The sequence below is a fragment of the Ovis aries genome, chromosome 15 (assembly GCF_016772045.2).
Source record: "Ovis aries strain OAR_USU_Benz2616 breed Rambouillet chromosome 15, ARS-UI_Ramb_v3.0, whole genome shotgun sequence".
Lineage (NCBI taxonomy): Eukaryota > Metazoa > Chordata > Mammalia > Artiodactyla > Bovidae > Ovis > Ovis aries.
Window position 1 is genome coordinate 34,781,796 of NC_056068.1, and position 25,720 is coordinate 34,807,515.

Below are 25,720 nucleotides of genomic sequence, written 5' to 3' on the forward strand. Positions count from 1 at the left end.
TGCACTGAAATGTGAAGACTTAACCACTGGACCACTAAGGAAGTCCCCAATATGGCACCAGAAAGTGTGAAAAGAAAAACTTGGGTGTCAAAAATAAAATCCTAAAAACAATCTTGTTAGGTGACCAAGGGCACATCATATCTCTCTGAAACTTAGTTGTTTCATTCTTACAGAAAGAGAATTGTAATAACAATAAGAATCAGCACAGCAACAGCAGCTAATGTATACTATACACCACCCTAACCTAACAACCATTTCCAAGTCTGAGCTTCCCCTGTGGGCTTGCATTCAAATATACATATTTAATATGACTATAATCAAAGGAAACATACAATTTTATTTCTTGATTTTTCACCTGACATTGTCTCATAAGCTTTTCCCACGTGGTTACATACATGCACTCAGCAATCACTTTTTCTGTGACTGCCTTCACCCATGTTAATTAACTCCTTTCACGGGTACTGGACATTTACTGCCACCAACTTTTCACTATTTTGGTTAAAAGGCAGGCCTCTTTCAGCTTCATGGAGATTCCCCAAAGTCAGAGACTGTCCAAGGACTTCAGACTCTGATCTCCTACCCTTCTAAGCTCTTCACTCAGCCCCCCTGCCTTCTGTTCTGGTGCCTGGCTCTGCCCTGGCCTCTCTCAAGGCCTGAGGCAGAGCTGAGGCCCTGCTCAACAATGTTCTGTAAAGGCTCTGAGCCTCTAAGTGGCCTCAGAACAGGCTCAGAGAGGCTCAGAGGAAAAGGGACTGAAGAGTGCTTCCTTGATGACACCCCAGCTCTCCCTGAGAATACATGCATTTATATTGCAAACCTCTAACTCAGAAAATTCTTCTAAAATCTAAGCCAAAGTCCCCTTTGTCTTCTTTCTTCATAGGACATAAACTGTTTTTGACCACAGACCTATGAGAATTTTTCCAAAAAGCCAAAAAGACATAACACTGTCTTTACAATTTCACAAGCTTAAGGGTTCTTGAACTCCTTAAGCTTGTGTGTGTCAGGTTAAGGCTACAGCTTGTGTGCACACTCACTCAGTCATGCCCAGCTCTTTGTGAGTCCATGGACTACAGCCCGCCTACAGCTCCTCTGTCCATAGGATTTCCCAGGCAAGAATACTGGAGTGGGTTGCCATTTGCTATTCCAGGGGATCATCCCCACCTGAGGATTGAACCCAAGTCTCCTGTGTCTCTTGCATTGGCAGGCAGATTCTCTACCACTGAGGCACCAAGGATACAGCTTAGGGTGACATTGTCTTTCCACCTCTCTTGGCTGCCTTCCATTGCCTTCACTGGATACAGTGAGACCTTGGGTCAGTCATGTAAACTCCCTGAGCCTCAGTTTCCTCATCAGAAAAATGGGAGAGATTATAACCTGTACTTAGCAGGAGTATTGGGAGATGCCCTTTGTGAAAGAGTGGCATAGGCTATAAGGCACCTGTGAACGTCCAGCCCCTGGAAGGACTTTCGAAAACAATCGAATTGTCCCCCTGGATTCCGATTTTCAATGCTTTTCCTATTCATGTGGGGTGGGATTTGTCCCACTCTGCCTCCATCAGGACCCTCAGATCTAACTTCATCCACCAGCACCAGGCCAGGTGAGACTCCTACGGCACTCACTGCGGACACACGAGGCCCCTCCTCTCTTCTGCACCCCTCAGCCTCCCACTCAGATCAAGGGCGCCCACCCACCCAGCCAGCCTGCCTTCTCCCATGCCCCAGCGTGCGCGCGCAGCGGGGCACCCACCAGGCGGCCCCCCCGCACAGCACCTCGCGCGGGCGCCGCAGCTGGAACTCCCGGTCCCAGCGCAGCCGGGAGGGTCTGGCCTCCCGCCGCCCCCCGGGGGCCGCAGGTAGCGGAGCAGGGAGGTGGGGGTGGGGGCGCGGGAGCGCCGGCGGGGCGGGGCCCGCGGGGTGGGGGCGGGGGCCTGGCTACAGGGGACAGAGCGCGCGAGGCGCGTGGAGCCAGCTGCAGCCGCAGCCGGAGCCGGAGCCCGAGCCGGCGCCGCCATGCCCCTGGCCTTCTGCGGCAGCGAGAACCACTCGGCCGCCTACCGGGTGGACCAGGGCGTCCTCAACAACGGTTGCTTCGTGGACGCGCTCAACGTGGTGCCGCACGTCTTCCTGCTCTTCATCACCTTCCCCATCCTGTTCATCGGTGAGCGCTCTGGGCGAGCGGCGGAGGAGGGGAGGGCGGAGGCCGGGAGGGAGGCGGAGGCGCTGCGTCCTGCCGCTCTCGGTGTCCCCTTGCGGGCGGGCGATCGCCACTCGCCTCCCTCCGGGGTGCTCTGTACGATGCCCCTCGGTCCCTGCGCTCGCATACCCGCGCAGCCCTCACTACTGGGATGTCCCTGAAACCGCGCCAACCACAACGGACGCTCCTGACCCAGGGGACCCCCAAGTTTTGCCACCGCGGGGCTAGAGCCGGAATGGAGAAAGGGGAAGGCAGGGGGTCTCTTTCCGTGCTGGAAAGGTCGGGAGGGGGTCGGGCTATACTCTCAGAGGAGCTATGTAGGGAGCCGGGTCACCCCTCCCCCAGGGCACCCTCCTCGTCAGCCGCCACTGGGGCCAGGGAGGAGAGCAGCCTGCGCCTCGGAGGCTGGGATGGAGGCCCTGCGAGCCCTCGGGCTGAGCCGGACAGTGGTGGTCAGCAGCCTCCGGAGATCCTGGGATCCCACTCGCCCTGAGCGAGAAGAGGCTCTGCTTCCCCAGCCAACCCCATCCGGGCGCGCATGTGCCTAGAGTGCAACTTCTCAGGCTCCGTGCAGAGCCCATCCGACTTAGCAGCGACCCGGGAGGCCCCCGGCGGCCTGTTTGAAAACCCCCTGCAGAGCTGGGTGGAACCTCCCGGGAGGTTTTCAGTGCCTCTTTCCTGAGGTTCCTTAATGTCTCTCCAAGACCTCGAGTTTCTCAAGCTGGCTAGCTCTGTCAACTCACTCTGTCAACCCTGCTTCCCCCCTAAACCTGTTAATTCCTTCTAATTAAGAAAAAAATAAAGCAAATCTTAACATTCATACACAACTTTTGGGAAGAAAGGAATAATTGTCACAGAATTAAAAAGAGGATGCTGCAGAAGCAAAAAGTTGTTAGTTACTGACAAAGACAATTAGGAAGGAAGCTATGCTCACAGATACATCAACAATTGTACCAGCATTTACACTGTTGCTCTCATCCAGATGGTTTATTTACGCTGTAGTTTGTCACATGAAAAGCCAGATATAAAATGGGTACCTACACATGTGGGCCTCCATGGGTCTGGGCTTCATGCAAAGACATTTAGTTCAAGTGAACAGACTAGGGCATTGTCCTGGGTACACCCCTCATCCCCACCATGGGCCCAGTGCCTAAGCACCTTCCTGGGGTTCCTGAAACCTCCTCCAGGTGAGCCAGGCTTCCCGCCTCTTCTTGTGTCTCCTTGCAGGATGGGGCAGTCAGAGTTCCAAGGTGCACATTCACCACAGCACATGGCTCCACTTCCCTGGGCACAACCTGCGCTGGATCCTGACCTTCATGCTGCTCTTTGTCCTGGTGTGTGAGATCGCGGAGGGCATCCTGTCTGATGGGTGAGTGACTTGCAGAGAACCGAAGAGAGCGGGTCTCTTCCAGGGTGCCTCCCGAAAGGCCCAAGGAGACCCCAGCTCACCTGTATTCCATGAGCTGATACGGTTTCATTTGCTAATAAATTCAACAACTGTTTACCTAACATATGTGTGCCGGGCTCTCTGTGCCAGGCACTGGGCACTGAGAGTCATGCCCTACCCATATCTGCACACCAAGACCCAGTGAAATAATCCTAGAATTTATTAGAGTACCGTAGCTCCTGTAGTTATACTCAGCCTCTCCCACAGACTGCTGGAGTTACCTTCTCAGGGCAAAAAATCACTCTTGCTTGAGATCTTTCCTTGGCTCCCAGTTGTTTTCAAGGTCCCAAGTGCTTAGCCTGGCACCCAGGTTCCTCACAGTTGGCCCTCCCTGTCTCGAGCCTCATTCCCAAAGGCCTTCTCCCCATGCCCAGCTTTCCCAGGGCCTCACAGCATACTCTCCACACCTCTGCCACTGCACAGGTCATACTCTATGTTCTCATCTGTATCTATTTGCAAACTCTTTCCCCCTTAGCTAGAAAGGCCTCAGAGTTGGAAGCTGCGTTTTACTCATCTTTGTATTCACCGTGCAAGGCACATGAGAAAGTTCCATAGACTCTTAGTGACTCCTTAAGAGAATAAATGAAATAATCTTGCAAGTACTCTGGGAGGATAAAGGAAGGCAGATTGGGCAAGCTTCATGGTTGACGGGCCTTCTGAGCCGAATCTGGAAGGATGACTAGGGTTCTGAGGAGCAGAGGAATTCCAGAGAGGGTGGGAACAGTGAGGCAGTGCAGCGGGGCTAGTGTGAAACACACCAGAGCTGTGAAGGCTGAGGCTTGGACACTGAGGGCATCTCCAGGAAGGTTTCCAATGCCAGGCTGAGTGTTTGAGCTGAATTTTGCAGGCAGTTTAGAAGCGATGTAATCAGCACAGCACTTGGAGGTGAGAACTTGAGGGCAGGGTGGCAGCAGTGAGTAGCTGGAGGTAGAAACAGCACCTAGGAGGTGACGGCGGTAGTCTAGGTGAGAGATGACTGCAGCTGAAAGTGGTGTGTCAGCAGTGGGGGGTGCAGACAAGGAGGAGGTGAGCAGCCATTGCATTAAGGAAGAAAGACTCCCTGGGTGAAGTGGTGGTGGAAGGTGGTGAGCATTTGGCTTAAATAGCTGAGGTCCAACCCTTCTGAGCTGGGGTTAGACTATGCCCAGATTCCGCTCCTGCCAACCCTGGCTCCTGGAGTTGGATGGCAGGGGGAGGGGATCGGGGATCCCCACCTTCATCGATACACATACTCCCTCACCCTCTGTTCCCACTGCATCCTGGCTTCAGAGATAATCTCTGTGATAACTGCTTGCCTTGGGCTTCCTCCGAAGCCCAAGGGATGAGCAGGACAAGAATGCATACTGCCACATAACTAGCAGGTGAAAAGTCTGCCTCCTGCCTTCCATCCCAGCACCCTTTCAAAAACAGTGCAAATGCCAGAGAGGGGAGGGCTGCCTTGTGAGCCTTGGGGCCAGAAGATACTCACTGGGCTATAATGAACAAAGCAATGGAAAGGAAAACATCATTTCTGTAGAGAAGGTAGACCTCGGTCTTCACCAGCATATCTGCTATGCCATGTACCAACTGTGGGGCTTTGGACAAGCCACTCAGCCTTCCTGGGCCTCACTTTCTCTACCTGTGAAATGAGCTTCATGATCCTTGCCTGACCTGCTTCATAGGAGAGTCCAGGATGATATTAGAGCATGGAGAGGGTGCAGAGTGCAGAGTGGCAGAGCCCTGGGCAGAGAGCACACTCCCAGGATGTGGGAGACTGGAAAGAATCAGGCTGGGGACTCCTTCCTGCTGGCTGTTCAGCAGTCCCTCCTGTGTGGGCAGCACCTGTATCCCAAACCTCTCTATGCTCAGTGCAAATCGCCATCAGCTCCCCAGAGGGTGGGTCAGCTCCTCAGATGGGCACTTGTCGCCTGGTGTCTGCTGGCTTCCATCTGTAGCCTCCACCCCTGGGCAGGCAAGCATGAAAGAGGGACATGGGAAGGGAGTCAGACTGGAGGAGAAGCCACAGTCCCTGCCTTCTGACACCCCCAATCCACCCACCCTGGGTTTACAGACTTGCTGGGAAGTCTACAGGGCAGATAAGAGAGGGGGTGTTAAAGCAGTGGTCTTCAAGTATAAGCCTCTTTTGGGCTTCCCAGGTGGTGTTAGTGGTAAAGAACCTGCCTGCTAATGCAGGAGACACAAGAAACATGGGTTCGATCCCTGGGTAGGGAAGATCCCTTGAAGGAGGGCATGGCAACCCATTCCAGTATGCTTGCCTGGAAAATCTCATGGACGAGAAGCCTGGCAGACCACAGTCCATGGGGATACAAAGAGCCAGACATGAATGAAGTGGCTTAGCACATATGCAAGGCCTCTTATACTGATGAATTAAGGTATAGGGCTAACCTATAGGGCTTCTTGTCTTCCTTTAAGGATTATTTCTCTGTGGTGCTCTGAATTTAGAACAGCCAAAGGTTTTTAGGTTATTTAGAAAAATTTTTTCTTAACATAGAATGTTTTCCCAGACCAGCATAAACTGGAAAAAGCCCTGTAGAAACTTTTACCTAATTTGTTACCTAAGTCAGTATGTATTATTCAATAAAGCAGCCAAAAATCTGTTTAAGTCATGTCATAAAATACTTATTTCAATTATGGTTATTCATTCTCATTTTATCTTATAAAATATTTATTATTTCTACCTTCTGAAAATAGAAGACTGTATTTAAACTTATGAAATAACATTTTAGATGTCACTTAAAATCTATGCAGGAGTACAGAGTTTTTAAAAATTCTTTCTTTTTAAAAAATGTTCTATGTATTTCTTTTAAAAATATTTATTTGATATATATTTGTCTGTGCTGGGTCTTAGTTGCAGCATGGGGTCTCTAGTTTCCTGACCAGGGATCAAGCCCAGGCTCCCTGCACTGGGAGTGTGGTGTTTAGCCACTGAGCTGCCAAGGAAGTCACTTCAGAGTTATTTCAAGGAGTACAGAGGCAAGAGTTTTGAAGGCCCCCTGGGCAGAGTGTTGGCTATTCCCAGCGTCCCCACTAGTGACTGCCTTGTACCTCCTATAACAGTGTGAGGACCTTGTGCTGAGACTATCCACTAATCAAGGCTTGAAGAATCTCAACATTTACAGTCTCATTTACCAAGAAATCCAGAGGCCACTTTTTTTAGTTGGTGTGGTGGCTTAGTGGTGGCATCAGGACCCCAGCTTCTCTGCATTCTGGTTTCAGGGTAGACGCTTTGCAGCTGTGACTGCCAAGGCCAGCTTCCCTCTGCCAGATTCTGTAAGCGTGAACCCAGGGAGAGAAGACCATGAATTTCAGAGCCTGGACACCAAACCCTCGTAGCATCTCCGTGTGATCGCCTGGGCCCCTTATTTGATAGACGTGTTTGGGGTACTGCCACCATATAGTGGCCAACATATAGCGGCCACGCATGTGTTCTGGAGGCCACACTGCATGCTGCGCCCTAAACACGAGACCTGGGCTGCTCTGTCGGGGTATGGCGCAGCTCACCCGCATCTCCTCTCTCCTTCTCTCTTGCCCTCCCCTCAGGGTGACCGAGTCCCGCCATCTCCACCTGTACATGCCGGCCGGGATGGCGTTCATGGCCGCCGTTACCTCTGTGGTCTACTATCACAACATCGAGACCTCCAACTTCCCCAAGCTGCTGATCGGTAGGGGAGTGGGAGGGGTGAGAGGGGGAGGGAATAGGGACTTCCATTTGTTCCTGAGCCAGGCGCTGTTCTAGGCGCTAGAAGTGGAGAAAAATCCCTGCCATTGTGGAGCCTCCAGTCTGGTGGAGGAGACCTACAAAGACAGTAGACAGACAAGTAGTGATGATGCTAAGAAGAACACAAAGTATGCTAAGGGGCAGAGAGGGAAGGCCATGCTGCTGTCTGTATAGGATGCTTGGAGGAGGCCTCTGGAAAGAGTGGGCACGTAGACTTTGGGGGGTAGATGTTTGCCGAGGTCCAGCCCTGGTGGATCCAGGGAAATCGAAGCAGAGACGTCAGTGTCTGAGGAATTAATTGCTTAATTAAAGATATGGAGGGAGATTAGAAAGAAATAGTGTAGTAGGAAAATAAGTAGAGAAAAGAGGCTGAATAACTTGGTTTATGCGGAGAACAAATAAAACTCCGAGACAGGAGTTTGCACCACCTATGTAGGCCACCGGCATCCACTTGAATAGCGGAGGGTGCCCCACCTTGGGCTCCCTCTCGCGTGGGTCTTAGAAGCCAGGGCAAGTAAGTAGACATGGCGAGCCTCCACGCTCCAGATGGGAATTCAGCCAGAAAAGAAGAGAACAAGAAAGAACAACACGGGGGAAACCAGTCTTTCCAGGAACTGGTCCGTTTCTTTATTTTCCAGGTCCACTTTTATACTTTTAGTTATACATAGAGATAAATGCAAGAAACAGAGTCACGCAGGGTCAGCTGCTCTGACCCTTATCAGCATATCTTTGTTCTTACAAGGGTCTTACATTTGTTCACGATATCTTCTGGTCTGGAGACTAATCAACATTTTATGGCCCCACCTGTCTTTCTATTGATAAAGGTTAATCGATCAGAAAACTTGTTTCCCCTTAAGATCTATTTAGTCTTGAGATAGTGATAAAGTTACATTTTTACAAAGCAAGGACGTAGTGATTTATAACAAAGAAAGAGGAGTACAGTGATCTGTAACAAAAGAGAAAATTCATTAATTCAAAAAGTCTAGTATTGCTAACATCAAAACTACTATATTTCTTTTTCTACATTCCAATTACATTGATTAACATACTCCCAGGTGCCTAAGGATATGGAGGCCTGGCGGCAATCATTAACTCAGCAATGAAACCCCTCACCAACATAATTTCTAACTAACTCGCTAATACTATACTAATAATTTTCTAACTTCTCAAAAGAATCTGTTTTTAGAAAGTTTAAAGCATCTCGTGCCTCCCACGGTTGGGAGGCTGTAAACAATCACATGTGGCCGGATAATCCTGTCAGGCAGGCTAGAGAGCCATCAGAGGAGTTTTTGGACCATGCCCAGGAGATTTAATAACTGGAGTCCTAAGTTAACTCCTTTACAGAGAGAGGTGGTGGGGGATAGCCCCCCATAACGTCAGAAGTATAGGTGAAAGGCACAATGCAGCAAGGCAGGCAAACTCTGGTTTTTGGGGCAGACGCATGAGCAGATTTAGCGAGGCTCCCTTGAGGCCCGACTCACCTTTGCCTGTTGGGCCCCTTAACCTCATGACCTTTGCCACAGGAGGGACTCCTCATGCCGGCTCCCGGCAGATGTTGCATACAAATGGTAAAGCAAGTTCAAAGCCCTTCTGATGGGAGCACACTTGGCAAAGAAGCTGGTGTGGGCCAAGGCAAATGCGGGGAGAATGGTTGAAGGTTAGGTCGGGGGCCAGGAGAGGAACAGAAGACTCCAGGCTCTGGGCCCGGGCACCTGCGTGAGCAGTGTGTTAGTGACCACCGTGGCAAAGGAGCCGGAGTTGGGGTGTGTAAACCACACTGAGTTGAAACAGCCAGCTCAGGTATCAGACAGGCAGATAAACAAGTTGGGCACTCAGGGGAGGTCCAGGGCAGTCATGGCTTTGTAGGTGGTGTGTAAAACTTGAGCCCAGATGTGGTAAGCTTTAGCAAAGAGAAGGGCCCCAGGACCAGAGCCTGCAGTTTGCCAACGCTTAGGAGTGCCCGCTTAGACCTTCTGACACCATGTGGCCGGGGTCCCAGGCAGAAACAACAGTGATGACTGTTGACCTTTACTGAGGCTGCACTGTGTGCCAGGCTCAATGCTGGGCTTCCTCCATGCATCATCTCACTTAACCCTCACTTCACTCTCCCTCTTGTACTGTTGCTATCCCCATTTTACAGACCTGAACACTGAACTCAGAGAGGTTACACATAATGACAGCGAACACTCATTTAGCACCTTCTATGTGTCAGGCACAATCCTATCCATTTTACATGTGTTAAGGCCATTTAATCCTTACAACAACTCTATGAGGGAGGTACCATTATTACTCTTTTGCAGATCAGGAGACCAAGACTCAGAATAATTTAAGTGGTTTGCTCTAGTCTCCCCAGCTAGTCAAGCAGTAAAACCCAGGTTAGAACCCAGGAGTCTGGGACCCAAGCAGGCTGTTAAAAAGAATGAAGCTGTGTGTCTAAAAGTCCTCAGACTGTGTTGGACCCGAGGTATAAATCCACAGATCTTCCTCTGTGTGGGGCTCCATCTGCATGTCTAAGGCCGGGCTGTACATCTTACTGTTAAGCTGTGGTCAGACTGTGTGTCATTAAGTCAGACCATGAGTTTCAGAAGTCACAGCATTAATTGACATCTAGAGTCTGGAACCCGCTATGATAAGCCAGAGACAGCCTGGTGTCATGAGTGGGAAGGGGGTGCTTCCCAAGCCTGGCTCAGGCCTACCTTCCTGGTAAGGTGGGAGCTGCACTCCCATCAGGATCGTCCAAGAGACGTCCTCACCCCAGTGGCCCCCGTGTGAGTGTGGCTGGGGGACTGAGGGGCAGCAGGTGGAGAGATGTTAAACACAGGCTTCAGAGAGCCTCCCACACCAGTGTCTGAAGCAGCTTCTCATGCACAGAGACCCCTCCTTAATCGCCAGGCCTGGCTGACCAGTGCCCTGGAAACACCCTATCTGGGCATCTGGCAAGTTCATTTTGTCATTCTGCAGAAAGTATATAATATTCTCTCCCTAAAGCACAAATTGGGCTTCCCCTGGCTCAGCAGTAAAGAATCTGCCTGCCAGTGCAGGAGACACAGTTTCAATCCCTGGGTTGAGAAGATCCCCTGGAGAAGGGACTGGCAACCCACTCCAGTATTCTCCCCTGGGAAATTCCATGGACAGAAGGGCCTGGCAGGCTACAGTCCATGGGGTCGAAAGAGTCGAATACAACTTAGTGTCTCAACAACAACAGTGAAGCACAAATTACCACCCTTGGACGGACCAGTCCTTCTCCAAGGAACAAGGACTAACTCCCTCCATTCCCCTTAGGTAGAGTTTTGCTGGAAACTCTTAGGTAGAGCTGGAAGTTCTAGAACAGGGGAAAGTGAAGAGGATGCACCCATGGGCTGCAGGGCAGTGAGTATTAGAGAAAGAACTGTCCTTCTGTGGAGGCTACTGTCTGGTCACAGGTCTGGAGTCCTGCAGAAAGTGAACCGTGATGCAGCTTACAGTGTCCCGAGAAGTAACCTTGTTCATGGACCTGGGTGAGATCAGGAGGTGTTCTATGAGAAAGTCATGTTTGAGTTGAAAACCGAAGGATAGGTAGGACCTAGTTGGGGAAAGGGACAGGGAAATGCTTCAGACAGAAGGCGTGGCATGTGCAAAGGCCCAGAGGCAGAAGAAAGAAAGCACATTAGGAAATCTGGGGTGGGGGAGGGAAGGAGTGCCGGAGTGCAGAGGGCGGAAGGAAGCTGAGCTGTGAAGGCTAGAGTGGCAGGTGGGGCAGGACCTTGAAGGCCACAGCACAGGCGTTAGTCTTTATCTCAAGGTCAATGGGAAGCCGTTGAGGATATGTATCATAAAACTTACCTTAATCACTTTTCAATGTATACTTCAGTGGCAATCAATACATTCACCTTGTTGGGTAACCATCACCACCATCCATCTCCAAAACTCTTTCATTTTCCCATTAAGCAATAACTGTGCACATTAAACAATAACTACCCTCAACCCTTCAAAGCTGGCATTCTACTTTCTGTCTCTGTGAATCTGACTACTTTAAGCTCCTCATTTAAGTTAAATCGTACACTATTTTGTCCATTCGTGACTGGTTCATTTAACTTTGTTTTATATTCTCAAGATTCACTCATTTGTAGCACATGTCAGAAAGTTCTTCCTTTTTAAGGCTGAATGACATTCCATTGTGTGTGTGTGTGTGTGTGTGTGTGTGTGTGTGTGTGTGTGTGTGTATATATATATGTTCCATTGTGTATATATACATCCTGTTGTATATATATATTATATATATACCATATTTTGTTAATACATTCATCCATAAGCAGTTGGGTTGCTTCCACCTTTTGGCTACTACAAATTATGCTGTTATGAGCATGGGTGGGTTGAGATCATATTTCATTAAATGTATCGGTCTGTGGAGGGCGAGAGGGGAAGTGGGGAAGCCCTGAGAAAGCTCTAAAGGTAGTCCAGGGGAGACACGATGGTGGCAACTCAGGTGGCCACCCGGATGGACAGAAGTGGATGGATTCAAGACAATTAGAAAGTAAAATAGAGTTTGGTAATAGGTAGGATGTGGGGGAGAGGGAGCGGAGAGAGAAGGAAGGAGCGGAGGTAATGAGAATTCAGAGAATTTCTTTTATTATTTTACTTTTTAAACTTTTTATTTTCTATTGGAGTATAGTTGATTAACAGTGTTGTGGTAGGTTCCGGGGAATTCAGAATTTAAAGCTCAGCAGCAGCCCCCATGCTGTTTTTTCCCCTCTCCCGTTCTCTCAGACAAGCCCTAAGCTTTCACCGAGCGCTGCTGTATCTGGCCACAGGCTGAGGGCTCAGCACTGTAGGGTAGGGTTGTGAGCTTAGTCCTGGGTCCACCACTAACTCCCTGTGTGACCTTGGACAAGACCCTCAGGCTCTCTGAGCCTCAGTCTCCCCATCTGGACAGGAATAGTAAGTCCCTGGCTAAGTCCTAGGGTTCTTATAAAGATCAAATCAGTTCATATCTGTTAAGCATTAGAGGCTAGACCAATCTGAGACGTATTTACAAGTCTGGTCCCAGTAGGAAACCCTCACGAAGGCCTCCAGAGCTTCTGGTGCCTGGGATAGAGCTGTTGGGAGAGTATGGGTGTGGAGGCAGAGGTATGGCATCCAGCTAGGGGATTCCTTGTGACCCAGAGACCAGACTAAGCTGAGAGACACCATCCAGACTTGAGAGCTGGGACCAGAAGCAGACGCTCCTGCCCCCTATCCTGATGTTCTCACTCCGGGACCTGAGACAGGTGGCATTCGCCCCTTCCCAATTCAGTGTCTTAACCTAGTTCCCAGCACAGAGCCAGGCTGAGACAGACTGCAGCTTTTGTCCCCAAGAGATGCCCTGGCATTCATGTCCAGGCCCACCCAGGGATGAAAGGCAGGGTGATGGTCTTCTTCCCTCTCTGTGATTCCTCTAGAGAAGAGCTCTAGGTATTCAGGCTGACCTTATATCATATGTAAGATCCCATATGTCATATATTGTAAACCATATGACTCTAGGGACTAAGGGGGAAGGACTTCCTGTGCTAAAGCACTCCCTAAAGGGGGACTTAATTACTGCTCTCTTTTGTCATCACCAGTAAGCCAAAACTGGCTGGTTTATTGGTGGATTTGAATGGGGTAGATAGGAATTTAGAGGATAGACTCCACCGATGGCTTCTGATTATTTGTGGTCCCAGGTCTGAAGTCTGGAGATAATAAATATATTAACACCTGATATCCAAAGAGCACCCAGTGTGTGCCAGGCTCACTGTGCTAAATGCTTTCCATACATTGCTCACAACAGCCTTTGAGGTAGTAATATTATTATTCCCATTTGTGGATGAGGAAACTGAAGCCTAGATGAGTTAAATGAGTTTCCCAGGATCATGTAGCTATTAAGTCACAGAATCTGAGCCCAAGCGTATCTGGCTGCAGGCCCAGCTCTAACCACAATACGCACTGCCTCACAGGACTGTGACTCACTTTTTTGTATCCCCCACTCCCCAGGCTCCCTGAGGAGCATCACTGTGCCCTACTGGGCTCTGGGCAAGGTGGGCCAGGGACCTCAGCCTCCACCTTCCCTCTGTCATTAGCTTACAGTGAGCTTGGGCAGGTCCCCTCCTCTCTCTGGGCCTCAGCTTTCTCATCTGTAAAATTAAAGGACTAGATTGAAGGACCTTTAAGATATTCCCAGACTGGGGATTCCACAAGGAAGCCATTATAAGGTGGAGCCTACATGTATTAGGCATTAGGCTAGCCCAGTTATGCCACTTAATGTCTGTGTGACCTTAGATGAGTTACTAAACCTTTCTGATTCCTATATCTGTTTAATTGAGGGTGATGGCAGGACTTTGCTCACAAGGCTTTTGTGAGAAATAAATGAGATAAATATGTTTAAAGTGCTTATTTGACACAGTGCCTATAACTTAGCTAAATTCAAGAAATAGTTTCACTATTTTTCTTCTTCTTTATTATAAAGGAAAATTTGGCTGACCACCTTGACTTGTAGGATTATAATTATTTCTGAACATGCCTGTCATGAATGTTTTAATGTAGGCACATTGCTTCTCTGGTAGCTCAGAAAGTAAATAATCTACCTGCCATGCAAGAGACCTGGGTTCAATCCCTGGGTGAGGATGATCCCCTGGAGCAGGGCATGGCAACCCGCTCCAGTGTTCTTGCCTGGAGAATTCCATGGACAGAGGAGCCTGGTGGGCCACAGTCCATAGGGTCACAAAGAGTCAGACATGAATGAGTGACTAACACCTTCACTTTCGCTGTCTCAAAATTGTATACTCTTATATTCATGCACACAGACATCTCTCACACTGAGTGTGCTTGGCCACAGGCACACCTCCTCCCTGACACACTTTTCTGTCCTCTTGCACACACTTGTGCACACGTGAGTGCACACGCATGCACGTACGTGCACACACACCCTCCGTGCTCTCTCGCCTCTCCCTGGCAGCCCTGCTAGTCTACTGGACGCTGGCCTTCATCACCAAGACCATCAAGTTTGCCAAGTTCTACGACCATGACATCGGCTTCTCGCAGCTGCGCTTCTGCCTCACGGGGCTGCTGGTGATCCTCTACGGGATGCTTCTCCTCGTGGAGATCAACGTCATCAGGGTGAGGGTAAGCAGGCCCCCCTGGGCTGCCACCCACCTGCCAACACACCTGGGCCAGGGCGGTGCTGCTGACCAGGGTCCTGCCCCTGGATGTGGGCCACCACCTTGCTTCTTAGACAGGTCCTAGAAGGAGTCAGCTTCTTTTACCTGTCCTCAAAAGGAGAGTTGAGGCCAGTGAGGGATGTTTCAGGAGGAACGTTCCATCCAGCCCAGCAGCCCTCCACCCCAGGCTCTCAGGGGGAGAGGAGGTGACAGCCAAGGCTATAGGGTTCTGGGTTTAACAGAGAGGAAATGAAACTTCAGGTTCTGGCTTCTCTGAGTTTGATTTTTTTTTCTTTTTGAGGTGGCGGGGGGGGGGCTTGTTTTATTTTAATGTATTCATATAATTACACATGAATTAGTAAATGTGGTAAGTGTGGCTGTATACATATCTTTTGAGTTTTGGGGTTTTTGTTTTTGTTTTTTTATCATTTCGGCTTGCTCCCTTTCCCCCTCTGTGATTCACACCTTCCCCTCTCTCAACCCGTCCCTCCCCAGGTAACCCAGATTAACATTCTAGTATGTGTCCTTCCATTCTTTTTATTAATATATTGTGCTACATACTTGCATCTGTTAAGGATATCTCCTTAACATAAAGAGGTATTGTTTCTTTCGATGTTTGTTTTATAAAAATGGGATCATATTATATATAGTTTTTACATCTTGCTTTTCTCATCTATCAGGTATCTCTTAGGACTCCCTCCAAGTCTAGTACAGTTAATTTAGTTTTCTTAATGGCTGCCTAATATTCCATCATGTAACTGAGCCATTACCTATTGATGAGCATTCACTTTGTTGCCAAATTTTTGCCATCGCAAATAATGGCATATTAAACATACTTGTATCTATGTAAAGCTGCTTCTGTTTCTATGGGAGGGAATCCAGGGAGCAGAGTTGCTGGCTCCGAGGGCCTGAGTATTTGAAATTGTAATTGATGTTGCAGATTGCCTTTCAGGAATGCTGTGATCTACCAGCAATGAATTAGGAAGCCCTGTCCCTTCCTCCAACCAGCAATGGGCTACAGCCATGTCTAACTTGGGCCAGTCTGAAGAGTGTAAAGTGCTACTTTAATTCGCATTTCTCTGACTCCTCTGCTTTTAGTTGGTGATTTGCAGGGTACACAGGCTTTCATATTCTCTGCCTTCACTGACCCTCGCAGCATTGCCATGGTACAAGTAAAATCCCCTTTTAAGATGAGACGTTAGATGAGGTTTGTCCAAAGATACCTTGCTAGTAAGTGGGGGGGGGGGGGTGCAGAATTCGAACCCAGGTCTGCATGGCTCCACATTCTGCAAACCCTAATGAACATGGTGGTTTCTTCAGGTTTGTAGGAGAGAGAAGATGGCATGTGGCAGACTCCTGCTCTTGCCCAACCCAACCCAGCCCAGGGGATTCAAAGTAGGACCTCGGCAAAGAGTTATGAGTCAGGAGGCCCTGGCACTGGTGGTCAAGAGGGGTTTGGGGGGTCTTTTTCCCTGGAAGAGGCAAATGATGGCCCGGCCTGTTAGAAGTCAAGGTGGGACGACACAACCCCAGGTCTCTGCTGGGACAAAGTAGAGGTGATGAGAAGTTGCACTTACCCTTCCCTGGTGTCCCGTGTGCCCACAGAGGTACATCTTCTTCAAGACACCAAGGGAGGTGAAGCCCCCAGAGGACCTGCAGGACCTGGGGGTGCGCTTCCTACAGCCCTTTGTGAACCTGCTGTCCAAAGGCACCTACTGGTGGATGAACGCCTTCATCAAGACTGCCCACAAGAAGCCCATCGATCTCCGAGCCATTGGGAAGCTGCCCATCGCCATGCGGGCCCTCACTAACTACCAGCGGCTCTGCGAGGCCTTTGATGCCCAGGCGGTCAGTGGGGGCATGGTTACACTGTCCGTTCCCTGCCCTCTGGTTTAGCGTCACAGACAGGGAGCTCAGAAAGCATCAGGTCAAACCCCTGATGGGACAGTGGGGAAACTGAGTACCGTGAGGGAAAGAGGCTTGCCCTAAGTCACACAGGGAACCAGGGAGAAGTCCAAGACCAAAGACCCATAGGACAGTTGCAGCTGGAATGGTCCTCATGGTTTAGATCACCCAGTCTAACACTTTCATTTTTCATGTGGGGAAATTGAGGCTCTAAAGGGAGGTAACCCTACTGGATTTCTCATGTCTTGTGGTCTTTCTTTTGGAGTTCGGTGACTATACAGCTGGGGATGGTCACCCATTTGGAAAGCAAGGGCATCAGTGACCTAATCCTTGCAGTAACTCTGTGTTAGGCCAGAAGGCATCTCCTCAAACCACTGATGAGGAAACTGAGGCCCTGAGAAAGGCCATGACCTCCCCAGAGCTAGCCTACCTCTGGCCAGTGGCAGAGCTGGTCGCCTGACTCCCAGTCCGGTGCTTGTTCACTGCCTCTGCCCTAGCATTTCAGAGGAAAACACCAGGACAGACACGGTGGCATTGGACTGACATATGCCATGCCCTCGTCAGAGCACTATGCTCACCGCACAGTCCCTGCCCAGCCACGTGACCTTGATCCATCACCTGGCCTCAGATTCCCTATCTGGACCACGTTAGGTCTCTATTTGGACCCACACAACCATGCACTTGGTGGCTCCATAATTTCTTCCCTGAGTCCACCTTTTTGCAGCAGATGTGTCCACTGGGTTTCTCTAGGCAGCAGGAGCCAGGGGTTCCCTGGGAGGCTGGGCCCTGCTGTGAATGGGCCCTCAGCCACTCTGACTCTGTCTCTCTGGGCAGCGGAAGGACATGCAAAGCACACAAGGTGCCCGGGCCATCTGGCAGGCCCTCTGTTGTGCCTTCGGGAGGCGCCTGGTCCTCAGCAGCACGTTCCGCATCTTGGCTGACCTGCTGGGCTTCGCTGGGCCACTGTGCATCTTTGGAATCGTGGACCACCTTGGGAAGGAGAATGGTGTCTTCCAGCCCAAGGTAGGCTCCCAGGGGGAGAGCAGGGCGCCCTCGGCAAGGTTTTCACTCACTAGTGAGAACAGGCAAGAGGTTGATGAGTGTGAGAGTGGCTGCACAGGGCAGTTCCTCACCATGCAGAGCGCTTAGCAATATCTGTCTCTAGGAGATGTCTGCACCTGGTCAGCAGAAATGCTAGAAGGTAAGCTTGTGCCTCTAGAGAATGTATGGTGCCCTACGCTTTTGACTTAGCAACTAAACAGCAGCATACCGTAATCACCATAATACTTCTCTCAGTTATGTCATCATTCAGAAAGTTGCAGGAGGTATCTAAAGCTTTTAATTTGTTAGTTTTTAATTCATGCTGTCTTAAGACTCTCGATGACTTTAATAGGATCTCTCTTCTCCGGTTTTATATGCGCACAGAACTTGAGGCTCTGCAGGACCACTTTGGTGGCTGCTGTTGTGGGGAGAATAGGAAACCTCCATCTGTGGGGCTTTTTCTCCCTCCACTCCAAATTTTGTTAAAAGCTGCCCCAGTTTTATTAACATGTTAGAACTTCCCATTAAAATTTCTTTTAAAAAAAAGAATCCCGTGTCTTAAAAGTAATTGAAACCCACTGGACTAGATGATACCCAATGGCCTTTCCGGCTCTAAAGATGCTACAAACTGAAATTTGTCAGGCAACAGAGACAGAAAATGTTTCTGGGGTTTGCTTCCCTTCCTTGGGGCAATAGCACTCACTCTGGGGGTAAGGGTGGAGGGCCTAACTCTTTCATGTTTCTTTGCGGCTGCTGAGCTTTGTTGTTGTTCAGTTGCTCAGTCACGTCCAACTCTTTGGGACCCCCACAGACTGCAGCACGCTGGTACTTCCCTGTCCTTCACTATCTCCCAGAGTCTGCTCAAACTCATGTCCATTGAGTCGATGATGCCAGGTTTAGATGGCCACAAAATGGAAAACTTTTCGCCTCTAATAAGATTCAGAGTCTTATTTCCCCAGCAGGAACATCATTATAACCTTTTAACCACAAATAGACAGTCCAAAAATGATGCAGGTAATTACTGGTTAGGGATCTGATTACTAATTTACGACTTCCCCTTGTGTAGTATTATCCATCTCGTGGCTTCCAAAACTGCAGATACCATTTAATTCCCAGGAGGTGCATATGAATTTTTTTCCAGAGACATAATTAATCAGCTGAGCACTTTTGGCCAGGAATATGAGACACTCTTAAGTCTGTCTGATTTACTCAGCAAACAATTATTGAGCCGTACCATGTGCCAGACCTGGGTAAGACTGTGAGAGTATAGAGACAATGGTTATGATGAGGAAGATTAATAATAACAACCACTGACTGAGTGCTTAATACATATCCATGTGTTATCTCTTTGAATCCCTAAAACAGCCTTTAAGGGTAAGTTTTTTTTTTTTTTTGTAACAGCATTTTGAGATATAATTGACAAACCATACAACTTATAAGGTAGGTATCTTTAATCCCCATTTTATAGATGAAGAACTTGGGGCTCAAAGAGGTTAAGTAACTTTCCCTAGGGTCTCTCAGCTAGTTAGTGACAGAGTTAGGATTTGAAATCAAGTGTCTTTTACTCCGTAGTCTGGGCACTTACAATCATGATGTTAAATTGTTATCAAGTCTTCATCTCTGGCCTCAAGGAATAAGGAACCAAATGGAAGAGAGAGAAATCTAAATAAAATATTTTAAGTGTGCTGAGTCACTTCAGTCATATCCAACTCTTTGCGACCCTATGGACTGTAGACCACCAGGCTCCTCTGTCCATGGGATTCTCCGGGCCAAGAATACTGGAGTGGGTTGCCATGCCCTCCTCCAGGGGATCTTCCCAACCCAGGATCTAACCTGTGTCTCTTTTGTCTCCTGCACTGGCAGGCAAGTTCTTTACCACTAGTGCCACTTATGTGTTAAATACTGCTACTTGGAAGTAGACACAAGGAACTATGGGAAAAGGAGTAATTAACTCAGCCAGTGATCATGACAGCTTCGAAAAGGAGAAGATATTTGAATGGGGCCTTGACAGATGAGTAGGAGTTACCTAGGCTGAGATGGGTAGATTTCTTATTCATTTAAGGATGTGAGAACTATTAACTTGGAAATAAATTTCATGAAAACTTTACAGTACTTCACAATTTTTTCACTTTTAAAAATGTTTATATAATGCATCAATTTCTTTAAAAGACTAACATGAGAAAGCCTTAAAAAAAAAGAAAAAAGATTATTAGGACTCTTTTTGCTTATATAGACTTCAGGGGCTCTTGAGACCTTCTCTGGCTTTTGAGCTGCTGAACTTTATTTGGCCCAAACGGCGGGGAAGAGACTGTTTCTTTCGTAAAAAAAAAAAAAAAAAGTGTCACCTTCAGCTTCAGTCTAACCATAAATGAAAAAAAAAAAAAAATGAAATGTTACTTACTCAGTCGTGTCTGACTCTTTGTAATCCCATGGATTGTAGCCCGCCAGGCTCCTCTGTCCATGGGATTCTCCAGGCAAGAATACTGGAGTGGGTAGCCATGTCCTTCTCCAGGAGATCTTCCTGACCCAGGGATCAAACCCAGGTCTCCTGCACTGCAGGCAGATTCTTTATATCTGAGCCACCAGGGAAGCCCATGGGGGATTCCCAGATACTCCACCCTGATAAGCGTGCAGCAGTATGGAGCCGGTTGTTAGCACTAGGGGACAGTGACACCAGCCAGAGCCCTTATCAGCTTGCCCACATCTTCTTCATCCTATGTTTCCCTGAACTCTTACACCAGTCCCCTAAGAACTCTGGGGCCAGATGTATCAGAGAAATGATAAGAACAACACTTAGAATACTAGTTCATTTGAGCGTTAGCTTTGCCTTCTCTCTCTGTTTGTACACAATCCCTGGGATTTGCTGCCCTCTCATTGGAATGCTCTTGTCTCAGTTACTTGCCAGCACATAAATCGCCGAGACAGATGGCCCTGCCTCAGTGGCAGCAGATCTTATCAAATTTAATGTTTGTTCCCGGCAGCCCAAATGCAATCAGCAAATTACAGACTTAGAAACGAGAGTTGAAAGTAAATATCGTCTCCAGTGTCAGCAACAGAGAGTCCTCAGTCGTGTGGTTGCCTGGGATATGCCTTAACTCTCATGTAGTGGGGGAAAGTGAAGTGAAATTGCTCAGTCGTGTCCAGCTCTTTGCGACCCCATGGACTGTAGCCTACCAGGTTCCTCCGTCCATGGGATTTTCCAGGCAAGAATACTGGAGTGGGTTGCCATTTCCTTCTTCAGGAGGTCTTCCCGACCCAGGGATGGAACTCGGGTCTCCCGCATTGTAGGCAGACGCTTTACTGTCTGAGCCACCAGGGAAGGTATAGTGGGGGAAAGGGGTCATTTATTGAAGTTATTTGGTTCACCACCACCCCCTGCCTCCCAGTGGCTCTCACCCAGAGAGACAGGTGCTATCCTGGTCTTCATGAACAGAGGAGGAAGCTCCCTAGCTGTGTTTAACAACCCTCTCCCTGAGAGAGCCCTTCTTCCCGTTCAGCCTGGATCCATCCTGCTGCAGTCGGCGCAGCCGGGCACTCACTGTTTACTCTGTTATCAGTGGCTGGCCTGTCGTCTCTTCCCTTGCCAGGATACTCACAGTTGGCAACAAATCTTGCCGCCCTTGGCATCCTCAAGGACAGGCATTTCTTATTTCTTCTTTTATTACTGGAAGTGTCATATGGCCTGCTAGGTCCTCAACACTCCTGTCCCCACTGTCACTCCCCAGGGAGCGCTGAGACCTAGGCCCTGCAAAACCCCTGATGGATCTCTTTCCAGCCCCCTCTCTCACCCAGCCCCCACCCACAATCTGTCACCTGCCATGGATGCCTCTGATCTGGCTGGAGGGCAAGGGAATTGGATTCATAAAGCACTGCTGGCATCTGAAACCAGCCAGCACTGCTCTAGGCCGTCAGCTGAGCAGAGGAAGAAAGAACAGTTTGGGTTTGATCTCAGGGCCAAAGCTCCACACGGCCTCTAAACCTCCACACGGCCTCTAAACCTCCGTGGGGATAGTGTGTAGGTTAGCGTGTGTTTGTTTCTGAATGAGTTCTCTTGGGACCTGCTTATGAGTCTTTGTGTGTGTCTTTCTGTTGTCCCGGTGTCTCTTGGTATGCCTGCTTCTGTGTGTATCTGGGTCCCCATCTGGACACCCATATTTGTGGCTGTCACTCTGGGTACTTTGAGAACTTATACACATTTCTGTGACTGTGATGGGCTGGTCTCTTTATGACAGTGTCCATGTGGCTGCTCTGGTCTGACATGCCTCACTAACTCCCTCTGAACTGCGAAGACATGTCTTTGATGTCACCTCCTCCAGGAAGCCTTCCTCTGATTGAATTAGATGCTCCTCTTCTGTGCTCCTGTAATATCCTATGTTTGCACCATCAAAACACCCATTTTCTTTTTCTTCAACTTGACCCTGAGTCCCCTAAGACAAGATCTGCATTGGCTGACCTCTGTGTGCCCAGCCCCATGCCTGATACCCCAGAAGCACAAGAGAAATTATTTTTCAATGAAAAATGCAGACATTACCATATACTGAGTGCTTATAGTTACTACAACCCACTCCAGCGTTCTTGCGTGGAGAATCCCAGGGATGGGGGAACCTGGTGGGCTGCCGTCTATGGGGTCGCACAGAGTCAGACACGACTAGAGTGACTTAGCAGCAGCAGCAGCGTACTTACTACAAATCTTTATTTTTCCACACCATGTAACATATGGGATCTTAGTTCCCCAGCCAAGGATCAAGGCAATGCTCCCTGCGTTGGGAGTGTAGAGTGTTAATACTGGACCGCTGGGGGAAGTCCTAAGAAAAATTTTTTACTTACATTGTTACACTGAATTGTCATAACATCTCTCTGAAGTAGAAACCCTTAATAGCTTCATCTTACATGTAAATAAACTGAAGCTCCGAGAGGTTGAGGAACTTACTAAAAACACAGTCACTAACATAATGAGTCAGAACTTGAACTCAGATATGGGCTAACGTCAAACTCTAAACCACCATGTCAAATGGTTGTGGATGGATGGGTGGGTGTCTTGGTCTATAAGGGGTCAAAGACAGTTATCAACATTTTCACCAGGGCCTTCCAGAGCTGGAACCTGACATTCTGCATGCCTTGATTGGCTCAACTGTAAAATAGGGAAATGGATAGCTTCTATAAAAATTAGATGGGAGATGAAGATCATATGCATCGATTACTTTAAAATATATTTATTGAGTGCTACTATGAAAACCCCTGGAAACAAACACAATTTCTTCCCTGAGAGCGTGTGAAAATGTGAGACAAGGGCATCTGATCTTCCAAAGCATTTTCCACTCATCAAATGTCAAGCTGTAAGTCCTCGGCCTTTCTCTCCAGCTGTCAAGGTGCTGGGCAATGCCAGTGCCCTGACAGCCATCTGAAGCTTCCCCAGGCTTGCCGTCCACGAGCAGTATCCCTGGCCTCTTTGGCTAGTCTAGTACCTACTTCTTAATCAAAAGGTAGCTACTCTGGCCTCTATCTCTTTTATTCTGTCTCTTTGAAGAGAGATAAAAAAAATGACCCAATGACTTACACCTGCAGGCAGATTTTCATTTTAACAGGTCACAAAACTCTTGACCCAAATAAATATGATTTCTGACCCTAGGGGGTGTGCATTTTGGGGAAAGGGAGCAAGGCTTTAGCTTTAGACCAAAAATTCCAACAAATTGTAAAAAGAGAATTTGTTGCTTTGTGGAAAATGTACAGATATTGATGAGTGCATTTAACAAAGAACACACACGCATCAGTAACCTGAACAATGAAATCGGTTGATTTTTCTAGCCCTCATTCTGCAGCCTATGTGCTTTCTGATCATTGTGATATGGTGAATGTGAGCCGTTCCATGCTGCTTAAGAGCTTTCATATTGATTGGTGTTCTTGGGTACATAGTGTTTCCCATGAGTATCGTTATATACTTACCCATCCCTTGTGGTTACACATTTACATGGATTTTTGCCTGTTCTAACCCAGAGACAGTACATCTTTGCACATACAGCTATTTCATTATGTTAAATTATTTCCTTTGGGATAAATCCCCACCATGTCCTTTGTGGCTTTAAAATAATGGACTCCATTCTCCAGAGCTGGGTCTCTACAGAGGCTGGTAGAACAGAAGAATTCCAAGGCATGTTAAACAGGACCAGGTTTTCCCCTAGAGCAGATGCCTTCATTTTGGACCCAGAACGAGCCAAGTGGCCAGGTTTCAGTCCCTGCAAGGCCACAAGCTTGCAGCTGACAGTAGGAGACTCAGAGTTAACAGGTTGGATGGTGCTCAGGCAGTGGGTCTATGGGAGTGTTTTTGGCATCACGTGGTTTCATGTTCACATCTTTTCCTTTATCAGCATGTGACCCTGGGCCAGCCACTTAACCATGATGACGCTTCATTTCCTCATGCATAAAACTGGTCTAATAATGGTGTGCTTCTCACTGGGTGTTGTGAGCATTGCACCTGGTGAACCAGGGCGCTGCCCCTTGCTTCCCTGTAAGATCAGGTCTCAAACTCCGCAGCCCAATTTTAAGGTCCATTTTGCTGCTCCCAACAACCCCCTTCCTTCTCCCTCCCCCTCTGCCTTTCCCCCTTGTGCTTTAACAAGTGAGCCAGAATCAGGGCTTCAGGTTTCAGCAGGACCCTCTTTCTAAGAGGCCTCCATTTTCTCTATGATTGTTTCCTGCTGACCCCACAAGGGAGCAACCCTGTCCCGCAGAGGAAGGGCAATATAGTTGTAACCAGAACTAGCTCCATGGGCCTGTGAGAGCTGGTGGAAGGGCGCTGTTGAACCAAGACACACAATCTTTCCTACTGCCAGAAAGGTCTGTGTCCAGGATGCCGGGATTTCTGACTCTAGAAAAGGCCTCCGCTTAGAATCCTGACCCTTTCAGCCTGATCCTTGAGGGTGTGGACACGCCCTCAAGCTCCTTCTCATCATTTTGTTCCCACCGCTCTTTACCCTGCAGCAGCAGCTCCCACAACCTTCCAAATCACTTGCAGAGTTCAGGGCAGAGTCTCAGAAAGGGGTGAGCTGTGTCTTCATGGAAACATTGATGTGGAGCGATGGACTTAATCAAGATCAAAGTTTTCCTGGGAGCTGTTGATGCTGAATTTAGAAACAGACATGCTGTTGTTCTCTGGTATCTTTAGCAACAAAATCAAACCATTTGGTTTTTTTCCCCCCGCTGCTTATCATCTGAGATCTTGCTGGAGGTTCAGAAAGCCTTCCATTTGAAAGGAGGTCCCAGGAGCCCACAAGACTGGGGTGCTTGGGTCTGAAATGGTCCATTACAGGCGATGTGGTCCCATTCCTCCCTGGGAGCACTCCTCCCATGTTTTCTGCTGGTCTTTCTGCCCAGAAATTTCTACAGTGCAGGCTGTTGGTGAGTGTGAGACAAAACCTCAGCTGATTCCACTTTTGTAGCAGAGCATACATCTTGTGCGATCTGTTTTAGTGGTTCTAGTTTTGACTGCTTTATGATTTGCTCTATTTATTCTTGCCCCCATTCAGAGTGAAATCCCCTGGCCTCATGTCCACAAAGCTGAGAATCATATTTATGGACATAAGGTTAGAACTGGGTCACATTCTGTTTACCTAAATGGGTTGATGGAGAGAGTATAGGCAACCCTCCCTATAGTTACAAGAATGTTTAGCCTGATTTTTCCACTCATAAACAGTTGCACAAGGCTCCCAAGCATGGAGAGTCCTGTCACAATGGCCTCTGTGGCCCATAACAGGTATTAATGGCAGTCATTTTGCTGGCAATGACAGCTACCTCTGAATTTCTCTTTCCAACAGACACGGTTTCTTGGAGTTTACTTTGTCTCATCCCAAGAGTTCCTTGCGAATGCCTATGTCTTAGCTGTGCTCCTGTTCCTTGCCCTCCTACTGCAAAGGACATTTCTGCAAGCATCTTACTATGTCGCCATTGAAACTGGAATTAACTTGAGAGGAGCAATACAGGTACTTGAATGTTTATCTTTTCACTATGCAATAAGGACCACATTATGTGTCCTCATGAACACTCAAGAATGATTTTGCTGTGAATGTGTTGTTTTGTTGCCTTTTGACAGTGTTTTGAAACTAACCATTGACAAGGCAGTGTGACATGGTGGAAAAGTGCCTTGGGCTGGCCGTGGAACTGTTGTAGTTCCAGCCCTTGTTCTGCCTTGGACTAGATCTGAGATGTCAGCTGCCTAGCCTCGAAGTGGGACAGACATCACTAATCAATCACAGAACTTTTTCCTGCTGA

At 48.5% G+C, this 25,720-nt stretch overlaps 1 protein-coding gene across 4 annotated transcripts in view; it reads left to right on the plus strand.

Annotated features, from left to right (window-relative positions):
* Positions 1 to 1,966: 1,966 nt before the first annotated feature.
* Positions 1,967 to 25,720, plus strand: part of ABCC8 (ATP binding cassette subfamily C member 8) — an 81,162-nt gene continuing 57,408 nt past the window's right edge. For all 4 annotated transcript variants that reach the window (XR_006056342.2, XM_015100983.4, XM_042233013.2 and 1 more), the window contains exons 1-7: positions 1,967 to 2,157; positions 3,421 to 3,562; positions 7,181 to 7,302; positions 14,308 to 14,474; positions 16,115 to 16,357; positions 17,249 to 17,437; positions 25,267 to 25,431. Coding sequence is in view for 3 of the 4 variants with exons in the window: in XM_015100983.4 (XP_014956469.2) it covers positions 2,010 to 2,157; positions 3,421 to 3,562; positions 7,181 to 7,302; positions 14,308 to 14,474; positions 16,115 to 16,357; positions 17,249 to 17,437; positions 25,267 to 25,431 (1,176 nt within the window). In the remaining variant the exon portion in view is untranslated. The remainder of the gene's footprint in view (positions 2,158 to 3,420; positions 3,563 to 7,180; positions 7,303 to 14,307; positions 14,475 to 16,114; positions 16,358 to 17,248; positions 17,438 to 25,266; positions 25,432 to 25,720) is intronic.